Source organism: Neolamprologus multifasciatus, chromosome 16, assembly GCF_963576455.1.
Source record: "Neolamprologus multifasciatus chromosome 16, fNeoMul1.2, whole genome shotgun sequence".
Lineage (NCBI taxonomy): Eukaryota > Metazoa > Chordata > Actinopteri > Cichliformes > Cichlidae > Neolamprologus > Neolamprologus multifasciatus.
Window position 1 is genome coordinate 2,715,988 of NC_140454.1, and position 25,825 is coordinate 2,741,812.

The window sequence follows — 25,825 nt, forward strand, 5'->3', positions numbered from 1 at the left end:
AAGGGGTTTGACCGAGCCACGGATGCCAGGACCAGCCAAGCAGCCACTGGGATGGAGCCAGTACATACCTGAGCGCCCAGCCCTGGACACCAAAAACCACCAAAGCATCGATGCCTGAGGGCATTAGCCACCCGCTGGGAGTGTGGTGAGGGGAGAAAGGCCTCCATACTTGTGTTGTTGACTTTTGACATTCTTGCCAGCTGTTTCACACTGTTCTTTCACACAAACTGTTTACATGCAGACTGTAAGCAGACAGTTGTCTCTCATTTCCTCTACAACTCTCCTTCCTCTGAGTCCCAGCGCACTTTCTAAGTATGAGGGGCATGATTAAACAATGATCACCAATTGTCAACCATCCTCTCCTGGCACTGTCCCCTGAAATCACTGTCCTATCCCTCCTCTGCAGCTGAGCCACAAGCCACACCCATTGCCCAACTTAGGTCAGGGAGCCATTTGGCTTAGCTTAATTCCCCCATGAAATGAGCCATAATCATTTGGACCCCTGGGCTACCCACTGCCCCATCCTTCCTTTGCAGCCTACTAACAAATCACACGCTTCCAAGGTCAGGTTTATGTTATTCACCTCTGTCATACAGCGGTGGAAAAACCCCTGAACTCACTGCCTAATCCCCAGTGGTCCAGGGCTTTTGGTGCCCTGAGCAAACACTCCCTCTGCCCCCCAACACACACACACACACACACACACATGAAATATATTAAGGATTGTACATTAATATATGTTAATAACTGTTGTCCGAACCATACTGAATATTTAAGATGAGATAATAATAATGGATTGCATTTATATAGCACTTTTCTAGACACTCCAAGCGCTTTACAATTCCACTATTCATTCACTCTCACATTCACACACTGGTGGAGGCAAACCACAGTTCAGATTCAGATTCGGATTTAGAAGACTTTATTCATTCCCGAGGGGCTATTGAGAGACTGACCTTGCCGACCATACATACAATACACAAACATCACATTGGGGAGACAGGTCTGGCTGGGTAGCTGGCCAGTCAGCCGCACGAGCAGTGACCCGGAACCGAACGATGGAAAATAAACAACATCAGGAAAGACAAGCAGAAAAAAGAAGTCCCCCCAGACTGAGCTCCAACAGGGAGATCAGTTTGAGAACAGAAAAAAACCCACCTCTGCGCATAGCACGTGAAAAACTCTTAATACACCATTGAAACACATGACAAGCAACAGGGAAAAGTAAAAGGTGAGAGACAGCCTCACTTTCTAATTGTGTCCTAAATAAATGACTTTCTCCAGAGCCCATGTTAATGTGGAGAAGCTTACTTTGCGACCAGTCCCCCGACAACATGTTGTGTAGCGCTTTCAGTTCCAATCATGCAGATCTGCTTAAATGACAGAGATCATCAAAGAAAACTTTCAGTGTACCACGAAAGTAAAAAGGTTCAACTTTGCAACAAAAGAAAAATGCATCAGCCAGAATAATCCCCAAAACATTTATCCATCCATCAACCACACACACCACACACTACGTGAACCGGACCAGATGATAAAACAGAAACACATGCTTATGATGCTGTCTGGTCTTCATGCGCTCTCTTGTATGTGTGTATGTGTTAGTAGGATTAATGCATTTTCTGTTTGTGTGTGTGACTTTCTGTACCTTTCTCTTTGCAGTGCTTCAGACACCTTCTCAATTTACCCACTTAAAGCAGTCAGTTTTTGTCCCAGGTTCGCTAACCCAATTTTGATTTCCCACACTAAACAACCCCACCTGCTCCTTCCACTCTGGTTTCCTCTCCCCCTTGCAGCAGTCTTGTGGCAGTTCTCCTCTGCAGCTTGGTCCTGCGCAATCCTGGCCACAAATTCATATTCCGGGGCTTTCATCAGGCGCCCTGGGTGTCCTGGCTGTCGACAGACTTCGGTGTGTCCTCCCCCCTCCTCGGTGGAAGGCCAGTTCTTGGGATCCATCTCTGAAGGACCAAATAAATGTTGGGTCTGCACTCGCAGGCCCCGCTGGTTCAGAGACTTATCACCGTGAACAAAGCAAGACAATTCCTCTCAGTCAGTTTACACTTGTTGCACAAGGGAAGCCTGGTCGGCTCTTGGAGCTGAAAGCTCCTCACCTGATCCCAGTCAACTTCAACTACCAGTGTCCCCTTGCTGCCTCTTATTCAGTGACAAACAGTTACACAAACACCCATTGCAAAACCATAAATGGTGTGTATCATAACAGTTAAAAGCACTGCGTGTGTGTGTGTATGCATGTGCGCGCGCGTGTGTGTGTGTGTGTGTATACGTGACTTCCTGCTGTATATGGCTCATCTCCTTTAACGGTCCACCATATACAAACACAGGTGAGGCCATAAAGGGCAGGAAGTAAACATTCCTCACTAAATAAGGAAACCAGAACCTTACGTAGAATGTGCCTGCAGTTAAACACTATAGCTATAGCATCAGCTACACAGAAAAAACATTTAAACATGAAGTTTAAGACAAGGTTTACAAATGTAAACACAACAATGACAACATTTAGCAATTCACTCCAACAACAGCTACCACCAGAGGTAAGGGAGGAGGAGCAATGTGAAGCAGGAAAGTAAATAAGTCAGGATATGGCAAAGAGCTTCAGACAGAAAGGTGGTGGAACTCCACAGCAAGCTATCTCTTCCTTTTTACTAATGATGGAAATGTTTGAAGAAACTGAACTCTGCTTTCCACAGCTTCTTAACTTCTCCTGCAGGAAGCCCATACGACCTCACTCAGTATCTATACTCATTTATATTACATTGTCCTCCATCTCTTTACTGACTGTGACTCTTAATCTGCTGGTCATCATCTCCATCTCACATTTCAAGTAATAATTTTGTCATAGATAAGGTTATCAGGTTTTGTGGATTAGTAAAATGAAGATAACATATTAGAGTATAAGTGAAATGTGTGTCGGTAGTAATGTCTGTTTTTCTCTTATACATTTATCTGTATAAAATTGTACTTGTTGCTACAAGTAATAATAATAACTGTGTCGCTGTCTTTTGTCTTCAGGAAGCTGCACACCCCCACCAATCTCCTCCTCCTCTCTTTGGCTGTCTCTGATTGCCTGCTGGGTCTCCTGATGTTATTTCAAATTATGATTATAGATGGTTGCTGGTTTCTTGGTGAATTCATGTGTAGTATGTATTTTCTCTTGGACTACATTATTACCTCTACCTCAGTAGGAACCATGGTTCTCATATCAATTGACCGTTATGTGGCTATTTGTTACCCTCTCCATTACTCTACCAAAGTCACCCCAAAAAGAACAAAAGCATGTGTTTATCTGTGTTGGATTTGTTCTTCAGTCTTCCAGTGTCTTGTGCAAAAAGACAACCTGGTGCAACCTGGCAGGTATAATTCCTGCTATGGGGAGTGTGTGGTTGTTGTTGGCCATGCTTTTGGAGTTGCAGATCTATTGCTGTCCTTTATTGGTCCTGTCATTGTGATTGTAGTTCTTTATCTAAACGTATTTGTTGTGGCTATGACTCAAGCTCGTGCCCTGCGGTCACATATTGCAGCTCTGACACACAAGGGGTCAGTAAGTACAAATGTTAAATCTGAAATGAAAGCCGTAAGGACCATCAGTGTTCTTATCATTGTGTTTCTAATATGTCTCTGCCCATATTACTGTGTCACACTCTCAGGTCAAGATGCCATGCTCAGTGCTTCATCTGTTGCATTTGTAATGTGTTTGTTCTATTTAAACTCCTGTCTAAACCCTCTAATTTATGCTTTATTTTACCCCTGGTTCAGAAAATCTGTTAAACAAATTGTTACACTTAAAATATTGAAGTCTGGCTCCTGTGACACCAATATCATGTAAACAGAATGAAAGCACTGACATACAAACAAAATGTTTACCAACTAAAAAAAGGGACAGTCAATTCAAACATACGCTTGGTGTAACTTACAAGTAAAGAAATGAAACACAAATCGGGGTGAAATGTACTGCACATGTATTTTCATTCCTCTTATACATTCAGGAACACAAATCACAGAACAAGAATTTAAATTAGAAATACCATTTTGTTATGTACACATATTCCACTGCTTACTAAGGCAACTATCTTAAAAGCCAACTACATGGCATCAGCTCAGTGCATTTGGGCATGTGGAGATGGTGAAGATGACCTGCTAAAGTTAAAACTTAGCACCAGAACAGCTAAGGAAGGGGAAACGTGTGACCCTGAATTTGGTTATAGGTGCCAGACAGGCTGGTGGTCTGCATGGAGTTTTTCCAGACAGCTGTCTCTAGGTTTTTATAGGAAATGTCTTAACAAAAAAAGAAGAAAGGAAAATAATTCAATACCCAGTGACTTCTGAATGTACACGTGATCATTGTTATTATTAGAGTAAGCTGAAATATGTATCTTTAAATCTTCTCACACTTCTGGTACAACAATGGATAAAAACATAGAGAAAAGAAGTCATCTTTATAGCCTCAGGATGTACTGTGCAAACCTTTAACTAGGAATTACTTCTGGCCTATGTCGCTCCACACATCTCTCCACTCCACATCAGGTGGCTGTAACTCAGGAAGTAGAACAGATAGTCTACTCATCAGAAGGTTCGATGTTTGATCTCAGGCTGCCCCAGTCTGCATGCTAAATATCACTGGGCAAGATATACTGAACCCCCAGTTGCTGACTTTATGGTAGTATGAATTTGTGTGAATGTTAGATAGTAATGACACAATTCTTTTGTCCTCAGGCTTGTCAGAGAAGATGCAAACTCAGTGTATTCAAAATATATGCTTTTTTTCAACAAAACCTGATTGCAAATGTGCACAACGTGAAGCAAATCCAATGCATTACTGACAGGATGTGTGTGATATACGCTACACCCCCACTCCTCACGTCTGGCTTCCACAACCATAATGATTTTACTTAATGATTATCAATTTAATTCAATTCAATTCAGTTCAATTCAATTCAATTTTGTTATTGTCCCACAAGGGGAAATTAGTTTAGCAGCAGGATAAAAATAAACAGAACAATAATATAAAATAATAATGACAATAATAGTGATAGAAAGTCCAAGGACGGTTATTTGCCATTAAGGAGACAAAATGCAGTAGGGAGAAAAGAAACCTGGAGTCTTTTAGTCTTCCTCACAGGTACTCTAAAACGGCAACCGGAAAGCAACAACTCAAACTATAAAGTAAAAATTCGCCTGTGGGACGGGTCACATTATATGGGACTCCTAAAGTCCTTTTCATTTAAATGGGTTTTACACTTTATGGCCAGCAGGCATCAACCTGCAGTTCTTAGCAAACGTTTCTTGCTCTGCACTATTCTAGAATGGTTTGAGGGTCCTCAGTTCTCAGGTTATAAACCTAGACCTCCAGACGCTGCATCCAGACGCTGCATCCAGACACTGCATCCAGACACCAGGGGCAACCCCAGGACAAACTCGGCACGTTAGACATCAACTTTCAAAAAAACCCAAACCAAACCAAAACAAAAAAAGTATCTTGCTCTTAAGTCCAGACACTGGAAGAATTTTGCACGAATGTAATTTAACTTGCCAACTAGCCAACAGATAATTTAGAGTTCATCCAAATTGCACCCTGTTTTGGATCCGGATCACGGCACCAATTATTGACCCAATTCTTTTTTCCTCAGGCTTGTCAGAGAAGACGCAAACTCAGTGTATTCAAAATATATGCTTTATTCAACAAAACCTGATTGCAAATGTGCACAACGGAAGGGAGATGTGCACTGCACAAAACCTCCTGCAAATCTAATGCATTACCGACAGGATGTGTGTGATATACCCTACACCCCGACTCCTCACGTCTGGTTTCCACCACCCGAAGGTTGTCTCCTGTTGTTATTGTCATGGTCCCTGTGCCCCCCCGGCCAGCCCAGTGTGGCCACAAGTGTTTGTTGTTTTTCTCTCTCTCTCTCCTACCTGTCTGCCTGGGCGGAGCTCTGATTGGGCTCCTGCCCTTGGCCCACGCACCTGCAGCTGATCTCGAGTGAATTGCAGTTGATCTCTGGCTCTTCTTAAGGCTGGGGCTCTGAGCTATTCGTTGCTGGAATATTGAGTAACCCTCGTCAGTATTGCCTGGCTTCATTGTGAATCAGTTGTTCCCGTGCTTGCCGCCGACTTACCCTCGTCTATGTTTATAGGTTTATCTGGACCCCCCCGTTTTGACTCCTGGACCCCGTGAGTGTGAGTGGGTTGCTCGTGTGAGGAGTGTTTGGACAAGGAGCGGAGCAAGTGTGAAGAAGTGTGTTTCCCCGGCCTATTGATCCCCGGGACCCTGGTGTCCCCCCCTTCACGTGTACATAGCGCACCAGAGTGATTAATAAAGTGTTGTTGAACCGTGCTACCTCAGTCTGTGCCTGAGTCCGTCCACCACCGTGACAGTTATCATCTAGCAGCACAAACATAGGTAACACTCTCTGGAAAGTCTGCACTAAAAGATCCTGTTTATCACAGTTTAATGTTGCCAAGCAGTCAAAACTGGCCTTTAACATTACACTTTAATATTACACTAAAATTGAAGAAGCTTCTCGGATGAGAGGTGAAACGTCTTCAAGCAACTTAAAGAAGTCCAGACGCTTTTCTTTCCAAGCACCTTGAAGTGCGATGACCTGCAATACTGAGAACCTTCACAGACATTACTTAGCAAATAGGCACTTCAATTATATTTTATAACAATAGAAAGCACAGGATAGCATACAAGCTTAGAAAAACGTGCTTGTATGAATGGGTGAATATGGCATGTTGTATAAAGTGCTTTGAGTGGTCCAAAAGCGTGGAAAAGCACTAAATAAGAATCAGTCCATTTACATATTCTGTCATCTCTTTAACTCAATGATTCTATGATTAATCTGAGTTTTTCTGTCACTCATCCCCTCTTGCTCCACCTGAACCAGCTCTTCAGTTCTTTATTTATACACAGGTGCAGGGTTGGTGATTTTTTATTTGCAGTCAGTTGTTTTTAGTCTGTTTTGTGCAACTGTTTTGCTTCCAGCACAGCTCTCTTCTCTGGTCCCTGCCACTTCCTGATATAGGTGAGAGCCTGATTATCCAATCAGCCCAATCTGCCCTGCCCGCCTCCCTAGCACTACCACCTGTACCTACTTCACGACTGCACCTACTACTGCAAGAAATCTTCAAGTTCTTGCAGCTAAAGATGGTTCTGCAGAGATGGCTGTAGATAGGTAGGTCGGTCACCAGGTCATCTACTAATAGAAAAGTTGGTGGTTTGATCCTTAGTTGCTACAGTCTACAAGATACTGAACCCCAAGTTGCTCTCTTGTGTTCACTGGATTATGAATGCAAGTTCATTTTAAATAGAAAGCACTTAGTTAGAAAAAGCATTAAAAAAATGCTTTTATGACTGGCTGTGAAAGGGTGAATAAAACATGTTTGTCACGGCCCGTCAGGGCAGACCGTGTGGAGAGTGTGTTTGGTGGACTCAGGTGCAGACACAGACGCAGGAGGCAAAACTTGTGCTAAGCTCAAAGCGAGCCTTTAATCAGAGCTGATACAGAAGGCAAAATAACAAACCATAAAGTATAGGAATGACAAAACTAAAACTGGGAGTAACTAAGGCTATGAACGAAGACCAGGACTGAACTATGACGAAGTACTGTGGACAGACTATGAACACGACATGAAAAACTGTGAACAAGATCTCGGTACTGGCACATGAAGGTGCAGGGAAACATGACTGGAGAAAGTGACTATGAACATGTCCAATACGGATTCTTGCAGACTAGAATCATGATGTGCAGCTAGAAATAATAGGGTGCATGAACAGACGACGCGACACTGACACGAAGACACACTGGGCTAAAATACACTGAGGAAGTCATCAAGGAATTAGAGACAGAAGGGGAACACAGCTGGGACGAATAAGACCTAATGAGACAGGGGGAACAAAGCTAGAAACACTGACATAAGACAGGAACATGAACCTTCAGAGTAAAACAGGAAACAAGACACCACTAAACAAAAACGCAGACACGACACAGAGACAGACTAGATACTGAACTAAACCTGCAATAAACATGAGAACACAAAACCTACGACCTAATCCCTAAACAAGAATAACTGAAACATAGAGTCATAATCATCAGCATCATAATAAGGAAAGAATCCAAAATGCAAAAACACACCAAAACATAACAACTCAAAATACTGGGTCAAACTGACCCAGAACCGTGACAATGTTGTATACAACCAATCGAACGCTCAAGTACAGTAGAAAAGCGCTATACAAAGCCAAAGTCAAATTTATTTATACAGCACATTTAAAACAACAACTGTTGACTGAAGTGCTGTACATTTAAAACAATCAAAAGAGAAAAAAACATAAGAAGACATGACAAAATTTAAGAAAAGAAGCATAAAATGAGAAAGTCTGAGTAATAAAAAAGACAAACGTAGTACAAACTCATTCTGATTTAAAAGCCAAGGAATTAAAGTGGGTTTTCAAACAGGTTGTGAAAGTGTTTAATGTTGGGGAGGTCCTGATTTGAAGGAGCAGTCACAGCAAAGGTCCGATTTCCTCTGTGCTTGAATCTGGACCTCAGGACAGCCAGGAGCAATTGATCTGCAGACCTCATTGATCATGCAAGAGTGTTTCCATTCAAAAGAGCAGAAAGGTATGAGGGTGCTAACCTGCGCAACGCCTTAAAAATGAATAACAAAAGCTTAAAATCAATTGGAAAACTAACTGGCAGCCAGTGTAAGGATGCCAGTATGGGGGATATGTGGTGTCACTTGTGTGTGCCAGTTAGTAACCGTGCTGCAGCATTTTGGACCAGCTGCAGTTGACTATGATGACAGACTGACACCTGAGTAAAGACTATAACAAAAATTGAGGCGAGATAAAATGAAGGCATGGATAGCTCTCTCAAAGTCTCTGAAACAGAGGAATTGCTTCACTTTTGCAAGTAGTTGAAGATGAAAGAAACTGGACTTGATTACAGCATTAATCTGTTTATCAAATGTTAGGTTACTGTCAAAAATTACTCCTAAGTTCTTCACAAAGGTGTTGTTTTTATAAATTTCTAAAGGGCCAAAGTCATAGTGGTCACAGGGACCAAACACAATGACCTCTGTTTTCTGTTGATTTGAGTTAAGAAAGTTTAAAGCCATCCACGCCTTACCATTCTCCAAACCAGGGGCGGTCCTGGCCTGTATGGTGCCCTGGGCAAACCCTCCCTCTCCTCCTCTTCTTTTCTCTTTTTTTCTAAACTGAGGACTGGCTTTGACCTTTTCATGTCCATCTTCCATCAGTAATTTTGCACTCCAGTTTCAACACCCAACCCCACAACATAAACTAATAACCTAACAAACCACTGCACTTTGTATAGGAATTTTTTCCGGGATTTCACACAACCCAGGAAAAATAATTAGTACATAACGGGATTGGAATGACAATATTATGAATGAAATGTGTCCTATTTGGAAGCAGCCCGCCCCCTCCCCTTTTGACAGGTTGTGTGAGACTTCCGCACAGCAGCAGCAGGCGCGCCAAGGGCCCTCGGCGCACTTTTCACGTTAAGTGTGTGTTAGAATATAGAAAACACATCAGTGCAAATTATAAGTCTGTATCATAATGTCTTCAGTTTTTGTGTTTGTAGGGTTGCCAACGTTAACGCCATCATCACGATTAACGCGATTAAAAAAAATTTAACGCAGAATGGACTCCAGATGGGTGGAATGCATTCACAGAAACATTTTAGGGATTTTGAGTCATTCTGCGCTCCAAATGGATTAATTGCGTTAAAATTTTAATTGTGATGATGGCATTAACGTTGACAGCCTTACTTTGTTGGTTTGTTTCCATTTTCTTTTATTTTGCGAGCTGGTTATTAGATGCCGCTCCAGCCAGCCAGAGAATGCCCCACCGTTCTGCCCTCTCCTTCCTGTGCAGCAAGCAGCAGGCGTACCCGGCAAACGGAGGGCACCTTTACTCCCCACAAATGGGCGATAGCAAACCGATCAGTGCCCATGCAATCCCCAAAATACGCTGGCATGATGCCACCCTGGGCAACTGCCATGTCGCCCATATCAAAAACCGCCTCTGCTCCAAACAATCTAGTAAAACCTTCAGAGGACTCAAAAATTAATGTTTCAGTGGCAGGTAAATCTGTGAGTCAGTTGTCTGGGTAGAAGTCCACTTACACAGTAAGATTGATCCAAAAAAATAAGAATCCCGCATTCAGGCCGGATCAGGCCTAGATTCACTTCAACTCCAGCTATTTCCCAGCCCATCCCAGCCAGTCATAATGGCTTAATTTTCCCCAGTACAATTTGCATACTTTATTTAAATATGGCTAGTATATAATATTTAAAAGCTCACAGTCTTTCAAATACCAGTCATAGACGGCTGCTGGTATCTTGGTGAACAGTTGTGTATTCTGTATAATATTTTCGATTATGTTGTTACTAATGCGTCAATAGGAACCATGGTGCTCAGTTGACCACTATGTGGTTATTTGCAACCCCCTTTATTACCCAAGCAAAGTCACTCCAAAAAGAGTAAGGACTTCTGTTTCATTATGTTGGATGTTTTCTCTCTTCTGTGTCTTTGTGCTGTTGAAAGATAATCTGGGACAACCAGGTAGTTATAATTCCTGCTCTGGTGAGTGTGTGGTTCTTGTTTATTATGTTACTGGAATTGTAGATAATTTATTGTCATTTATTGGTCCTGTCATTGTTATTTATGGTGGTTGTTACTCAGGCTCGTTCCATGAGGTCTCGTATTGAAGCTGTCGCTGTGCAGGGTTCTGTAACAGTAACTATTAAGCAATCTGAAATCAAAGCTGCCAGATTTCTTGGAATTGTTGTAGTTGTATTTCTAGCATGTCTTTTACCTTATTTTTGTATTGGACTTACAGGTGACAAGACCCTACTCAATGCTTCAACTGCGACTGTTTTTATAATTCTCTTCTATTTTAATTCCTGTGTAAACCCTCTGGTTTATGCCTTTTTCTATCCCTGGTTCAGGAGATCTATTAAACTAATAGTAACACTCAAGATACTGAATTCTCGCTTCTGTAAGGCCAATTTACTATAAAAGACTGGAGCAACTTATGAGAAATTTCATGAAACATTAAATAAGCCTACCCAACTTTTGATGTCTATTGCCAGCTTGCTTGTATTTCACATTAAATGCAATTTATTGATGTACTTGAACAAAATTTATACCATAAGCTTAAACCAGGAAAGATGTGTCTGAAAACATGGTACATCTTACCTTAGCCTTATGAAGTGGTAACCCCATACCCTAAGGCTATATAGACTAAGAAAAATCTTTTGGAATACTATAAAATATCAAGGCTATGGAGAACAATTTAATATCTAAACAAAAAGAAATTTAGCAACATGACAGATTATATCTGATACATGTCAACCAGTGTTCCACTTCTGGCCAGTAGATAAGTTTGGATAAGATTGTCAGTCTACAGCAGGGGTAGGCAACCTTTCTGATGATGAGTGCCATCTAAAAGTTCCTCAGAAGTCAGTGTGCCATATGATTGCATTAGCAATAAATGTAATAACGCTCCATATTAACAGTTACACACTATATAGAACAACTTTATAGGATTATATTTCTTTGCAGATGTTGGCAGCTATCAGCAAATAGTTATCAGCTATTTTGAAACCAAAAAAAAAAAACACGTTTTATCCATAACAAGAACAGCAAATGAACTGTACAGCAGAAAATGCAAATGCTATTTATGGTCTCCTTACAACAATGACAAGAAAAATAAACTGTGCCAATATGGCATGTTTGTTAATATAGAGATACACATGTTAATGTGATCTCTGGGCTCCCACTCAGAGACACAGGTCTCCAAGTGTTCAGCATTCAGACGGCTACCTGAGGACACTCATAAGAGAGAAAATCTGCTCACACAGATATGTAGAGACAAATATTGTCAATAAGGCCTCTGCAATGTTCTGAAGACAGTTAAACTTGTCAGGTAGTGATGTCCAGCAGGTGAAAATGCAGCTCCATGAACACACACAGCTGTGGATTCCAGCTGCGTCTGTAGTTCTGCAAACTTTGACCTCCACAGAGTCGAACATTCCAGTTCAATCAGCTGCATTTCGATGTCCTCTGTGTCCAGCCAGTTAATGTGAGACAAATCCAGCTGCTCATTAAAGCTTTCTGGTTTGATCAGAAAAGAAAGCATTGGTCCATACACCTGAAAGTCCCGAAAACACATTGTGAATTCTGTATCGAGTCTACCGATGTATCTGTGTATTTCCACGGTGCTGATGCTGCGCTGAGCAGACAGCTCCTGAAGCATTTGAAGTGTCGGAATGTTTCTATTGAACCACTAGCAGCAGCAATTAGACAGAATTCAGTAATTAAGGGCATAAAATGCAAGAACGTGCAAAATCAGCCTTTATGCGGATGATGTGTTACTTTTTCTCCAAAACTCACAAACCAATATCTCTGGGGTGATTGAATTGATAAACTCTTTTGCAAGAATATCAGATTACTCAATTAACTGGTCAAAATCTACAGTCCTTCCGATTAATTGCTCCTTTCATTATTCTTCTTCTACACCACTGCAATCGTGAAATATAAAATATTTAGGTATTAATTTTTCTCCCAAGCTTGCAGATCTGACTAAATTAAACCATATCCCACTTTTAAAGAAAGTAGAAGGAGATCTGGCTAGGTGGAAATGTCTACCCATATCACTCATGGGAAGGGTTGCCGCTATAAAAATGATGGTCTTACAAAAGTAAATTATTTATTCTCAATGATCCCAACTAAACCACCACTAGATTGGTTCAGATCTCTAGATTCATGTATGTCCATTTTCCTTTGGAAAAATAAACCCCCACGTATAAGCTTAAAAATACTACAAAAGACCAAGGATAAAGGAGGATTAGAACTAGGCTTCAGTTTATCTCAGGATGGCTAAAACATACCCTCTTAGATGAACCTTGGCTAGATGTAGAAAAACACTTTGCAATAATCTAGAGATTTCAGACCTACCATTTATCAGCTCAAACATCCAACGACATGAATGCTTCAAAAGCGTCAGCATCAGCTCTTCTCTGACAGCATGGTGGGAGTTTCTAAAATTGACGGAGTCTTCATTAATCCCATGCAAACGTACACCTATCTGGAACAACCCTGACATATTACAAAACAATAATATGATAAACTTTTCAGATTGGAGTGGTAAAGGTATCAAATACTTAGAACATATATTAGAAGGAACAGAATTTATTTCATTTGACAGACTAGTTACACAATATGGGATCAACAAGAAAAGATTTTTAGAATATCAACAAATTAAATCCATAGTAAAAAAGAAATTTAAACCGGGTCAAGTTGAACCTCAAACACCACCACGTGTGGTTCAGTTTCTTATTCTTAAAACCCCAAAATTACTATCCAAAATATACAGAATGCTTTCTAAAACAGATGAATCAATATCACTTTCTATTGCAAAATGGGAAGCGGATTTATCAGTTCACTTAGACCAAAACTTCTGGTCTCAGATTTCCTTAAAAACCTTTCATTTAATTAGAAATCCCAGTCTTCAATTAATTCAATACAAAATACTACATAGAGTGTACCAGGGGCGATTTTAGCCCATTCTTGGGGGTGCTGAAGCACCCCCAAAGACTTCTTACTTTTTTTGACAATATTTGCTGTTTGTGGGACACACTACTAAAAATATAAAAAGCATACAGTACTTAATTGAGATGGAACATTTTAACAACAAAAGTATAGATAACCTCCCCCCCTCCCAAATGGTTTGTTCCAGCTCGCCTCTCCCCTGCTCTGGCTCTAGCGCTGTTGCTGCCAGAGCGATGGTGGCTGAGACGCAGCAGAGCGGAGGTATGAGTGCCTGGCTTAAAACAGGACATATTAATAGCATTTAACCTTCAGTTACTCTTTATATAGTTAGGTAGGACTCAGACCATGTTTCCTTTTAGCTGAAAAACATTACACCCAGGTAACCTGCAGATTTGAAAACGTGTTTTCTGATGATGTTTGCTACCCTACAATCTGTCCTGCTCTGAAGTAAAATCAGCTACATTTGACCACCCTGTTGCTCCTATTGAATTTATGTAGCCTATTAAATCTAAAACTTAAAATTGTAGCCTTCTGTTGTTACTACTGTCCTGTTTGAAATGGAATGAGAGAAGCTGCTTATTTTGTCATATGTGCATGTGCCAATATTAAACCCAAGGTACTAACTAACTAACTGACTGAATGCCCATTAATCTTATAACTCCTGTTGTGTGTGTGTGTGTGTGTGTGCGTACAGAGAGACAGCCGGGTTAATAATGGACATTAGGACGTTTTTTCAAAAAAAAAAAAAAAAAAAAGGAGCCACCATCAGGTAAAAGTGTAAGATCAAATATTTGCCTTTTGGTTGAAACTACACTGAGAGAGGACTTTATAATTAGATTAGATAAAAACTTTATTAATCCCTCGGGTGGGTTCCTCTGGGAAATTTGTTTTCCAAAAAGCACGGCACCGACAGAAGTTACATTAATTAGTGATTTTAATAGTATTTCTTTTTCATATTAATGCAATTTTTTCATCTAATCGAATACAATCTATTTGTGTATGATTGTCAGTCCAAAGAGGAAGAGAGGAAAGAGGGAACGTGAGGAGAAAGTACAAGGTCAGGAAGAACCAGGTAAGAAAACAGACAGGGAACAGTGACAGGCAAAACAGAAACTGTTAAACTGACAAAGAGAAAAAACCTGATTTTACTCTCACAGTCTGGAAGTTGCGTTCTCTCTATATTAAAGCTGCTGTACAGAATCTGCTAAACAAACTAGTGATGGGATTTCCGGCTCTTTTTAGAGATCCGGTTCTTTCGGCTCGGCTCACTAAAAAGAGCCGGCTCTTTCGGCTCCGAACCGGCTCTTCAGGTTGTTTTGTTGCTTTAATTATTTAATCATTAACAATAATATAAAATTAGGCAGAAAAGGAATTACTAATGTAAAAAAAGTGGTTTTATTTATATATGTTTATATATGGCCCCTGGAGACAAAGCACGTACAAACTCTAAAGCATATACAAACTCCAAAAAGCACGTACAAACTCCAAAACACATTTCTAGCGTTTACTGAACTTCCAAAACAGAGCTACCCAGATCACTTAAATTACACAACTGAAAGCATGTGTGTATTGTTTGTGTATTTATAGACAAGCACTCATATTTATTCAAATAATTTAAAAAAAAAGTTCATTTACCTGTTACTACCACACACCAAATCCGGTTGTTGATACTTCCTGGCTTGAGTAGCCACTAGGTAACAAAAGCTCAACACTGCGCCCTAGCATCCTGGAGCACTTCTGTTGTCTTTTGTACGTGATTCTGAGTTTGTATGTGCTTCTGAGTTTTTACGTGTTTTGGAGTTTTTACGCGTTTTAGAGTTTGTACATGCTTAGGAGTTTGTACGTGTTTTGGAGTTTGTACGTGCTTTGTTTCTAAGGGCCACCATAAGTATACTTTATTTATTCACTCCACATAAAATGTAATAAATAAATCATATAATACAAAAAACAACTATTCACATTTCAACTTTTAACTATTTAAATTTTCAGCTTTTTCCTTTTAAACAAATTTAACGTGAAACAACACAAAACACTGCAAACCACAACACAATTAAATATAAATTAAAATATTAAAACAAAAAGAAGATGCACATTCTCTGTCATATGGGCCTGCATGATTTCTGAATCCTTTATCATCTGCAACTGAAAATAGTGGATGATTACTATACCTTTCTAATGTGAGGTTGTTGTCCCGCGCTCTCTTTCTCTCTGGCTCTGTTTCTGTGCTACTGCGAGTGTAACTAACGCCCCTCCCCCCCTCTGCCCAGCGCAAAGTACAGGCCGCGCATGCGGAGTTTAGCGGAAAAAGAGGCGAGAGAGAGGGTGAGAGAAAGAAAAAAAACAAACCTCACGGCTCGCGATAAGGATCCGGCTCGCGTCGTTCACTTCAAAGACTCGGCTCTAAGAGCCATTTCGTTCGCGAACGACCCATCACTAAAACAAACTGGGTTGAAACATTTTTGACCCTCCATCCATCCATTCGCTTCCGCTTATCGTTTTCAGGGTCGCGGGGGGCGCTGGAGCCTATCCCAGCTGTCATAGGGCGAGAGGCAGGGTACACCCTGGACAGGTCGCCAGTCTGCCGCAGGGCCAACACACAGGGACAGACAACCATTCACACTCACATTCATTCGCACATTCACACCTAGTGACAATTTGGATTATCCAATTAACCTATTAACCTAGAGTAAAGAGAAGCAGAGTGCTCTGTTTATATTCTAAAGATGTTTTAAGCTTGATTCTGTACAGCAGCTTTAAATGTTTTCCAAAAGCACACATACACTTACACTTATCAGTGTTTCTCAAACTTTTTACAGTGTGGACCATCTGAGAAAATGTCAAGCTCTCCAAAGTACCACTATGAGAGCATGAAACTCATAAATCTTACAAGACAAAATTCCAATCTGTTACTAAAATGAAAAGTCACATTAAAAAGTAAAGTAAGCGCATTAAGTCAGAATGAGCAGCCTAAGAACGTGAAAATGTAGCAGGCTGACATTGAAACAAGAAGAAAAGGGAAGACAATGCTTAGGATATTTGAAATATCAATTTAGTATACTTTAAGTATTTTAATTCAAAGTTTTGTACTTTTTTTGATTGAATTGCACATGTTTGAAGTATTTTAATTTTCAAAAATTATTTATGACTTTCCTCCAAGTACCACAATGGGGAGTTCATGTACCACTGGCAGTTTGAGAATCATGACCTTATGTCATTAGACTTCATTCTGAACTGGACACCTTCATTACATGTTCCTAATTGTCTATATGATTTACTGTTTGGTTAATTTCATTAAACAAGGAGGAGAAGAACAGGGAGAGACTCTGAGAGAGAAGACCAGGGAACGAGATGAGGAGAGGCAGACAGAGCAGCATTCCAGTCAGCAATCCAAAGGAGTTCAAGATATGGCTCTTGATTTAGGGGATAAGACTACTGGTCCTAAACAATTGAAACTGTCCCAGTACCCTCTCACTCAATTTGGAACACAAAAAAGATCCTTCCAAGAAAACTGGTTCAAAAGTTTTAAATGGTTGGAATATTCTTCCCAAAAAAATGCTGCTTTCTGCTTCGCTTGTCGAGTCTTTGGCAAAAGTCTTAGGTATGACACATTAGGGAATGATGGAGTCAGTAACTGGCAAAAAGCACTGAGCAAGTTTCAAAAACATGAAGCCACCCAGTCACACAAGGACAGTGTAGTTTGTTGGAACAGCTACAAAGCAAGTCTGTCACAAGGCAATATTGTTGAACAGATAGAGGCAGCAAGTGCCACTGAAGTAAGTGAAAGAAGGGAGTACCTGGAACGTATTGTGGCAGTGACCTGCTTTTTGGGGAAGCAAGGAATATCATTTCGAGGTCATGACGAAACAGAAGAGAGTGACAATAAAGGGAATTTCCGCGAGTGCATAAAACTTTTGTTTGATCCAATTTTGCAGAGATACACCGTGTTCGTGAGATGAAGGAATCATAAATGTATGCCATTATGGCTGATGAGGCTATGGAAGGACGGAACAGTTGGCACTCTGTGTGAGGTATGTGTCTGTGGAAGGTGTAGTTAAAGAGAGGTTCCTAGCCCTGACAGAAATGCCAAAGTTTCATGCTGCATCGATAAATACTGCTATTGAGAATCAGCTGCAAGAGAAGGGAATTGAGCGGTTGAAATGTGTGGCACAGACCTATGATGCAGCAGCTGTCATGAGCGGAACAGTTGGAGGTGTGCAAGCCCATTTTCAAAAGAAGCACCCTGAGGCCATATATGTTCATTGCTATGCACATGAGTTAAATCTTATCCTATGTCACACATGCAGAGCTGTTACCGAAACCATAGAGTTCTTTAACATGCTTGAAAGTCTCCATTCCTTCTTTAGTGCTTCTCTTGTAAACCATCATAAGTTCATGGACACTCAGAAGAAATTAAGATTGGAGCAAAGTGAACTTGCGCAGTTGTCAAACACACGCTGGGCATGCCATGTTCGTTCAGTAACGGCTGTGCTTAACAATTTCCCTGCCATCATTGAGTGCCTCTCCTCTATCAACACACCTATTGCAGTGGGATTGAAGGCAAAACTCAGTAAATTCTCCTCAGTGTATTTGCTGATTGTTTTAAAGGATCTACTGTCTGTAACTGAATGTTTACACAGATACCTACAGAAGGAGACCATAGATATTGCCCAGGCACAGAAACACAAAGATGCGGTGGTTGAGACACTGAAGCAGAAGTGCAGTGATGCCACTGCTATAGATCTTCATGCAAGAATAAAGGCTATGTGTGAGGCAAACCAGATAGCCGTTTTGAAGCAGTCTTCTGGACAGAGGCAGAAAAAAAAAGAGAATGGATGGATTTGTTGTTGAGTCAACCTGTGGGGCAGGCAGTGAAGTCTGTGGCTCTTATGTGTCAGAAGAGCTTAAAAGGAAATTGTTGTTTCCTTGTCTGGACGGAATGATCTCTGAACTTGAGAAGCGTTTTTCTGGTATTAGTCAGGAATTGCTTAATGGGATTCAGGCGTGTTGTCCAACCTCAAACCACTTCTTGTCTGAGCCTCATTTGTCAGCCCTGGCACTGCATTACCATATTGAACTTCAGTCAGAGAAAGTCATGGTTGCCAAAAACCTTTTGAAGCTCAAGAGTGAGGCTGGTGCCATTCCAGATATGTTAACAGTGTATAATCTTCTGGATAATGAGATCTTCCCCACACTGAAAACGGTTATTCAGGTTGCCCTAACAACCCCAGTTAGCAGCTGAAGCTGTGAGAGGTCATTTAGTGTCTTGCGTCGGTTCCATACCTGGCTGAGAAGGACCATGGGTCAAAGAAGACTCCAGCACCTGGCTGTGATGTCAGTTGAGAAAGAGATGCTTGAGAGAGTTGACTCCAAATTACGATCAGGGTGTACACCTCACCCCTGGCGTCGTTGCCCACCTCTCAATTTTAAATACACGTAGACATTGAGGGCTATCAGGAGGGGCTATGCACTTACCTGCTCTCTGACAGGTAGCTCCATGCCCTCCTGGGTTTTAAATGCACCTTAGAACACTGATGCATCAACACTACAAATGAGTGGGCAGAGGGAGGTTTGGAGTCTTCTCACACCCCCGTTCTCTGGGACTTGCTGGAGCGGGGGGCCAGGAGGAGGAGTTGGCTGTCCGACTGGGGTCTGGAATGTGGGGCCTCCCTGCTGCTGCGGACTCGTGGCGGTCTGCATCTCTCCACCGCAGGGACAAGGGTAACACCACCTGGGTCTGGGTGCAGTTTCCCCCTCCAGGGGCAAGGGTACCTAGACCCGGGGCTTAGAGTACACTTGGGGAGTGTGATTGTGTGTACAGTGTCTCTCTATGTCTGTCTCCACATTGGTTGAGTGTGGAGTAATTGCATATGAGAGCATGAGGGTGGGAATGGATGTTTGTATCTGTGTGTGCCTGTTTGTCTGTGTCCATATGTCAGGTTGGGTATCAGACGCCACCTCTCTGGGGACATCTCAGGCCATCCAAGGTATGGAGGCCTATCTCCCCCACCACTTTCCCCTGCCAGTGGCAGACGCCCTCAGACATCGGTGCGTTGGTGGGTCTTTGAGTCCGGGGGTGGGCATCCAGGTACACACCGGCTCACTCCTTGGTGGCTGTTTATCGGGGCCTGGAGCCTGGGGCTCGCTCGGGCCACTTCGGGACTGTGGCTCCCCACACCCTCTAGCAGATCATTACATGAAGGAACCTTTTAAATACAAGAGCGTCCATGCTCACAGGTGTACACATGGGTGCTCACACATACGCAACTACACCCTTTTTGGCTCCTACCTTAGAGCACACTGTGCGCTGTCAATATTACGTGCTGCACAATAATGTTTAACACTTAGTATTTACTGTTATATTCCCATATATCATCATGATGTTGTTTATCCCTTGTTAAATGCTTGTTTTCTTTTTTCTTTCTCAACGGGTGATCCAGGTGATTGATATATGTATTTTTTTTCTGCTTATTTTGTTGGTTTTTATTTTTTGCCCTTTATCCCCGTCCCTCTTCCCCGCTGTTTTTCTTTCCCTCTTTCTTTCTCCCCTGTCTTTTCCCCAGTCAAATCTGTCCCATATTTTGCAAGTGAAAATGAAATAAAATAAAGAATAAAAAAAAAACGGTGAATCAAATAGACCATTACGGCAAGGCTAGGATGGTCCATTTGGTAAAGTAAATCCGTTGGGCATCTTTCTTCGCCTTTAGACAATAATTCTGATGGCAAAAGAGCCAAACAGGACAGGCAAAAAGAAAAAAGAAAAAAAAAAGAAAATGAAGTGTTGGAATGTGGAAATTTCAACATCGCTTGAAAAAACTGCCAGCTAGCAACATTCCTCTGGGCTAAGGTAGGGTAGGTAAGTTATTTTTAGCCAATTACAAGTTGAATCTGGTAGTTGGGGTTGTTAGCTAACATACCGTCATTAAGAAGCAGCACAACTAATGTGTTTATGCGAGCTAAATTGCGATGTCCACTGCTGGCGCGGCCATTTATTCTTTAATGCACCTTCTCAGATTAATTCACTGCATGTCGCGCCCAGGGCTGGACTGGGACAAAAAGTGGGCCCCGGCATTTTGACTAGAGACCGGCCCACCAGGTAGTAAAGCCATAAAGCCTTTAAATGAAACGCTGTTGTGACAGTGATGTACACTGTCTTGTTGGTATATCTATGATTTCTACACATGTTACATCAGATGAAAACTTTGGTTGTAAGCTTCAGATAATTATTTATTAAAAAGCCAGACATTTTAAATGAGAATAAGAAAGAAAAGTATTTCTTTGTGCCCCCCTTTCCCTGTTAAGGCCCTGTGCCCCTTTGTTAGATCCGCCCCTGCACAGTTACCAGCTGTCAGCTACAAAGAAAGGTTTCCTGGTGTTATTTGTCTCTCAGAAACAGTTCATAACTTCCCTTCAACTCATTCCTGTCACCTAAAAGGTAAACCTTTTTCTCCATCACCTGTTCAGCTCTGATGATTCAGTAAGGACATCTCCTGGTTTAATCTTCAAGTTTCCCTCTCACCACATATCCAAACCGATATCATGACCAGCTGCTTTACAGCTGTGGCTCCAGCAAACATCAGCTGATACTAGAAATTAATATTAAATCAATTCTAACAACAGCTGATCAAGCTTAAACGTGCTGCTGTTGTTTAGCGCGTTTTGCTTAGCACATCCGCTGGTTTCCTGTTTCCTGTGCAAAGTGGGCGATAAACAAGCAAGAAGAGACTTGCGTCAGAAAAGCAGATCAGCTGATCATTGATCAGTTTCATTATTGAAGTAGCAACAGGAGAGGGAGGGGGAGAGATTAAGAGAAGAAGAGGCAGCTGACAGCGTAAAGACGCAGAATAAATCCAGCTTTGTGTCTTTTTCCATTCTAGCTGAAATCCGGGACAAACTGTGTTCCTTTTCAGCTCAATACGAAACGTATAATATTTTTCGATTCCGTTTTTTACGGGAGGGTTGGCAACTCTACTAACTAACCTTATGAATAAAATAAAGTTCACTATCAGTAACATCATAGCACCCACCCAGCTGTAAAGAAACTCCGTCATGCTAGCTAGTATGCAATACGAGTTATTGTAGCTGACTGTAAAAAGTCAGCATAATGAAAATAAACAACACCTAAACTCGGTTTATATCTGACCCAGACAGACTGCAGGTCATAACTTCTTGTCTGAAGTTCAGTTCACCTGACACTCGGACCACCTCGGGTCTCTGCTTCTCCTGCCTCTCCTTTCCCTCATCCACCTGCTGTCCTCCACCACTTGCTAATGTTACTGAGTCTGTGGAAGCTCCGCCATAGCCACCACCAAACAACTGAGCTATTTTTACACACCGGCCAGCATCTGGCCAATCCACCACCTTTCATTGTTGATCCTGTTACAAAAAGGTTCAGGTTGTTTTGTTGCTTTAATTAATTTATTATTAACAATAATATAAAATTATACACAAAAGGAATTACTAATGTAAAAAAAAAGTGGTTTATTTATATATGTTTATATATAAATATATGCGGTGGCCCCTAGAGACAAAACACGTATATACTCCAAAACACATTTCTAGCATGAACTGAACTTCCAAAACAGAGCTACCTAGATCACTTAAATTACACATTTGAAAGCATGAAAGCATATGTGTATTGTTTGTGTATTTATACACAAGCATTCATATATAGTCAAATAATAATAAAAAGAAATGTTCATTTATCTGTTATTACCCCACACCAAATCCGGTCATTGGTACTTGCTGGCTTGTGTAGCCACTAAGTAACGAAAGCTCAACACTGCCCCCTAGCATCCTGGAGCACTTCTGTTGTCTTTTGTACGTGTTTTGAGTTTTTATGTGCTTCTGAGTTTTTACGTGTTTTTACGTGTTTGAGTTTTTACGTGTTTTGGAGTTTTTACGTGTTTTTATGTGTTTTTACGTGTTTTGACGTGTTTTTACATGTTTTGGAGTTTGTACGTGCTTCAGGGTTAGTACGTGATTTGAAGTTTGTATGTGCTTTGTCTGTAGGGGGCCACCGTAAATCATATAATACAAAAATCAACTATTCACATTTCAACTTTTAACTATTTAAATTTTCAGCTGTTTGCTTTTACAAATTTAAAGTGAAACAACACAAAACACTGCAAACCACAACACAATTAAATATAAATTAAATATGAAAACAAAAAGAAGATGCATATTCTCTGTCATATGGACCTGCATGAATAAACTTTCTGAATCCTTTATCATCTGCAACTGAAAATAGTTGTGGATGATTACTATACCTTTCTAATGTGACGTTGTTGTCCCTGGCTCTCTTTCTCTCTCTCTCCCTCCTGCTCTGTTCCTGTGTTACTGCGACTGTAACTACCGCCCCTCCCCCCTCTTCCCAGCGTAAAGCACAAGGCTCGCATACTGAGTGAAGCGGAAAAAAAGTGCGAGACAGAGGGTGAGAAAAAGAAAAAAAACCCACGGCTCGCGATAAGGAGCCGGCTCGTGTCGTTCACGTCAAAGATCCGGCTCTAAGAGCCATTTTGTTCGCGACCGACCCATCACTAGAATGTACCAATGTTTTGGCAAAATCATTATTCTTAACATGGTCATTTTTGGCAGACAACATGAATTCAATTCAATTCAATTTTTTTATATAGCGCAAAATCACAACAAAAGTCGCCTCAAGGCGCTTCATAGATACAGAGAAAAACCCAACAATCATATGACCCCCTATGAGCATGCACTTTGGCGATAGTGGGAAGGAAAAACTCCCTTTTAACAGGAAGAAACCTCCGGCAGAACCAGGCTCAGGGAGGGGTGGCCATCTGCTGCGACCGGTTGGGGTGAGAGAAGGAAGACAGGATAAAAGACATGCTGTGGAAGAGAGACAGATTAATAACAGATATGATTCAATGCAGAGAGGTCTATTAATATATAGTGAGTGAGAAAGGTGACTGGAAAGGAAAAACTCAATGAATCATGGGAATCCCCAGCAGCCTACACCTATTGCAGCATAACTAAGGGAGGATTCAGGGTCACCTGGTCCAGTCCTAACTATATGCTTTAGCAAAAAGGAAAGTTTTAAGCCTAATCTTAAAAGTAGAGATAGTGGGGGGGTGCTAGTGAGCAGCAGTAGGATGCAGACGTGGTCTTCGGAGCTCTCCACCAAAACTCAGATTTTTACTGAACACCACCATAAATTCTTACACAGGCGGATATTTTCTGCGGGTGAATGTTTCCAGGCTGATCTACGCTGTCCATTTTTGCGCAATGAGACCGAAAACGAACCCTCCGAGCAAGAATAAAACCATCGGGGGCTATGTTAGCAACACCGCTAGCGGGGCTAATGCTAGCACCAGTAGCCCTACCGAACCAGAGGCTGGCCCCCACGAAGACAGAACCTACACCCTATGCAAGGAGATGTGTCGGGAAATGGCCACGTCTATAATGGGGAAGATCGATGAGCGGTTTGATCCTTTTGAGGCTAGATTTCAGTCGCTCCTTTCGGAGCAGAAAGAGATGAAAAACCGCATGGAAAGTCAAGAACAAGCAACGTGTGCCTTGGACGAGCACGTAGAAGCGCTAGAAGCCAAATGTTCGGACCTAACTCAGCACGCCAACCAACTCAAAACCAAACTCCAGGACTTAGAGGCCCGCTCTCGCAGACACAACATCAAAATTGTCGGCATACCTGAGGACGAGGAAAGAGGTATGTCCACTGACTTTGTTTCTAGGCTTATCCCGGAGTTGCTGGGAAAGGAGCACTTTCCACATCCAATAAAAGTTGATCGTGCACACTGTGCGCTACAAGAGAAACCAACTGCTGGTGCTAAACCACGCACTATCCTGGCCCGCATTCATCATTTTCAGGAGAAGGAGATGATCCTGCGTCGCTGCAGGATGCAAAAAGGCTGCGAGTATAAAGGAAACAAGGTGATGATATTTCCGGACTACACCAACGAAGTGTTGAACCAGCGTCGCGCTTTTAATGGTGTGATGCAAACCCTGCGCAGTGATGGAATCAAGCACACACTACGTTACCCGGCAAGGCTCTTTATATACTGGCGTGACGGACAAGCACCGTCAATCTTCAACGACGCAGATGAGGCGGCACGCTGCATTAAAGGACACGGGTCGACTATGAGAAATTAAGGTCTCAGTGTAAGGTAACTGTAGTGGTTCGGACTGCAGGAATGCCTGAGCAATATTAAGACTTCTAACTTTAAAAGACACCATGCTGAGAACTGGCTTTGGACTTTCAAGTACAACATTATACCAACAACTTTAGCTGAGACATCCTTACTGGTGTAACATTTTCTCAGTGAATGATGTTTGCTTTTTCTATTACATGGTGGTGGTAATTCACAGCACTTTTATGTTTTTATTTTGAGTGGTGGGTGTGAAGATATCTTGCCATTTGCCCGGCAGCTCCCTTCGAAGTGAAGAGGGGATGTGTTAGGGAACGGCTGTGTGCAGACAGGAGTAGGACCCAAGGTGCAGACACTCGGAGGCAAAACTTAAACTCAAAACCGCTTTAATGTTAAACTCAAATATAACATAACTGGAAATATCAAAATAAACTTACACCAGAGGACTGAAAAAACACACAGCTATATAAACGGTAGATTGCGACAATGACAAACTGAAACACAGGGCTTAAATACATAGAGGGAGCAATCAGGGAATGGACAACAGGAGGGAAACACAGCTGGGGCAAATCAGAACTGACGAGACAAGGAAGCGTAAACTGAACACACTGAGATAAGACAGAGACCTTCAAAGTAAAACAGGAAACACATAACACAGACTGAACAAAAGACACAGACTCACATGCAGGCACTACAACAGAGGGAACAGAGATGTGGGACCAGGGCAGACACAGACACTGACTGGACACGGGGATATAGCAGACAGGGGAGACAGCAACTAAGGATTACACAGAGACAAACCATAAGACATGACTCTAACGAAAACCCAAAGACTAGAAATGATAAATAATATAATAAACTCAAAACCCCTGGGTCAACGACCCAGGCATCCTAACAGGATGTTATGCGTCAGGTTCCGGGGGACGCGATTTTTGGGGGAAAGGGTGGGTTATGTTTTGATTTGTTCTTGTTCTACAGCTCATGTGCACTAGTTTCATTACTGCCAGTTTATCACTTTCGGTCATTTTGTATGAACAATGTCACTCCTTATCATTTTTCTTTTATTCCCCACTATAATGGCTAGGTCACAGGCTAGTAT

The 25,825-nt window shown here is 41.7% G+C and overlaps 2 protein-coding genes across 2 annotated transcripts; both read left to right on the top strand.

Moving 5' to 3' along the window:
* The first annotated feature begins 984 nt into the window (after positions 1-984).
* LOC146499996 (trace amine-associated receptor 13c-like) lies at positions 985-4,353 on the top strand. The gene is made up of 2 exons (XM_085136194.1): positions 985-2,842; positions 3,031-4,353. Exons 1-2 carry the CDS (start codon positions 2,601-2,603, stop codon positions 3,842-3,844), a joined length of 1,056 nt encoding a protein of 351 aa, XP_084992320.1. The 5' UTR covers positions 985-2,600; the 3' UTR covers positions 3,845-4,353.
* A 10,165-nt stretch (positions 4,354-14,518) lies between these two features.
* On the top strand, positions 14,519-18,517 carry LOC146499997 (zinc finger MYM-type protein 1-like). The gene is given in 2 exon segments (XM_085136191.1): positions 14,519-17,595; positions 17,598-18,517. Coding segments are annotated over 2 exon segments (894 nt in total). The 5' UTR covers positions 14,519-17,555; the 3' UTR covers positions 18,452-18,517.
* The last annotated feature ends 7,308 nt before the right edge of the window (positions 18,518-25,825 follow it).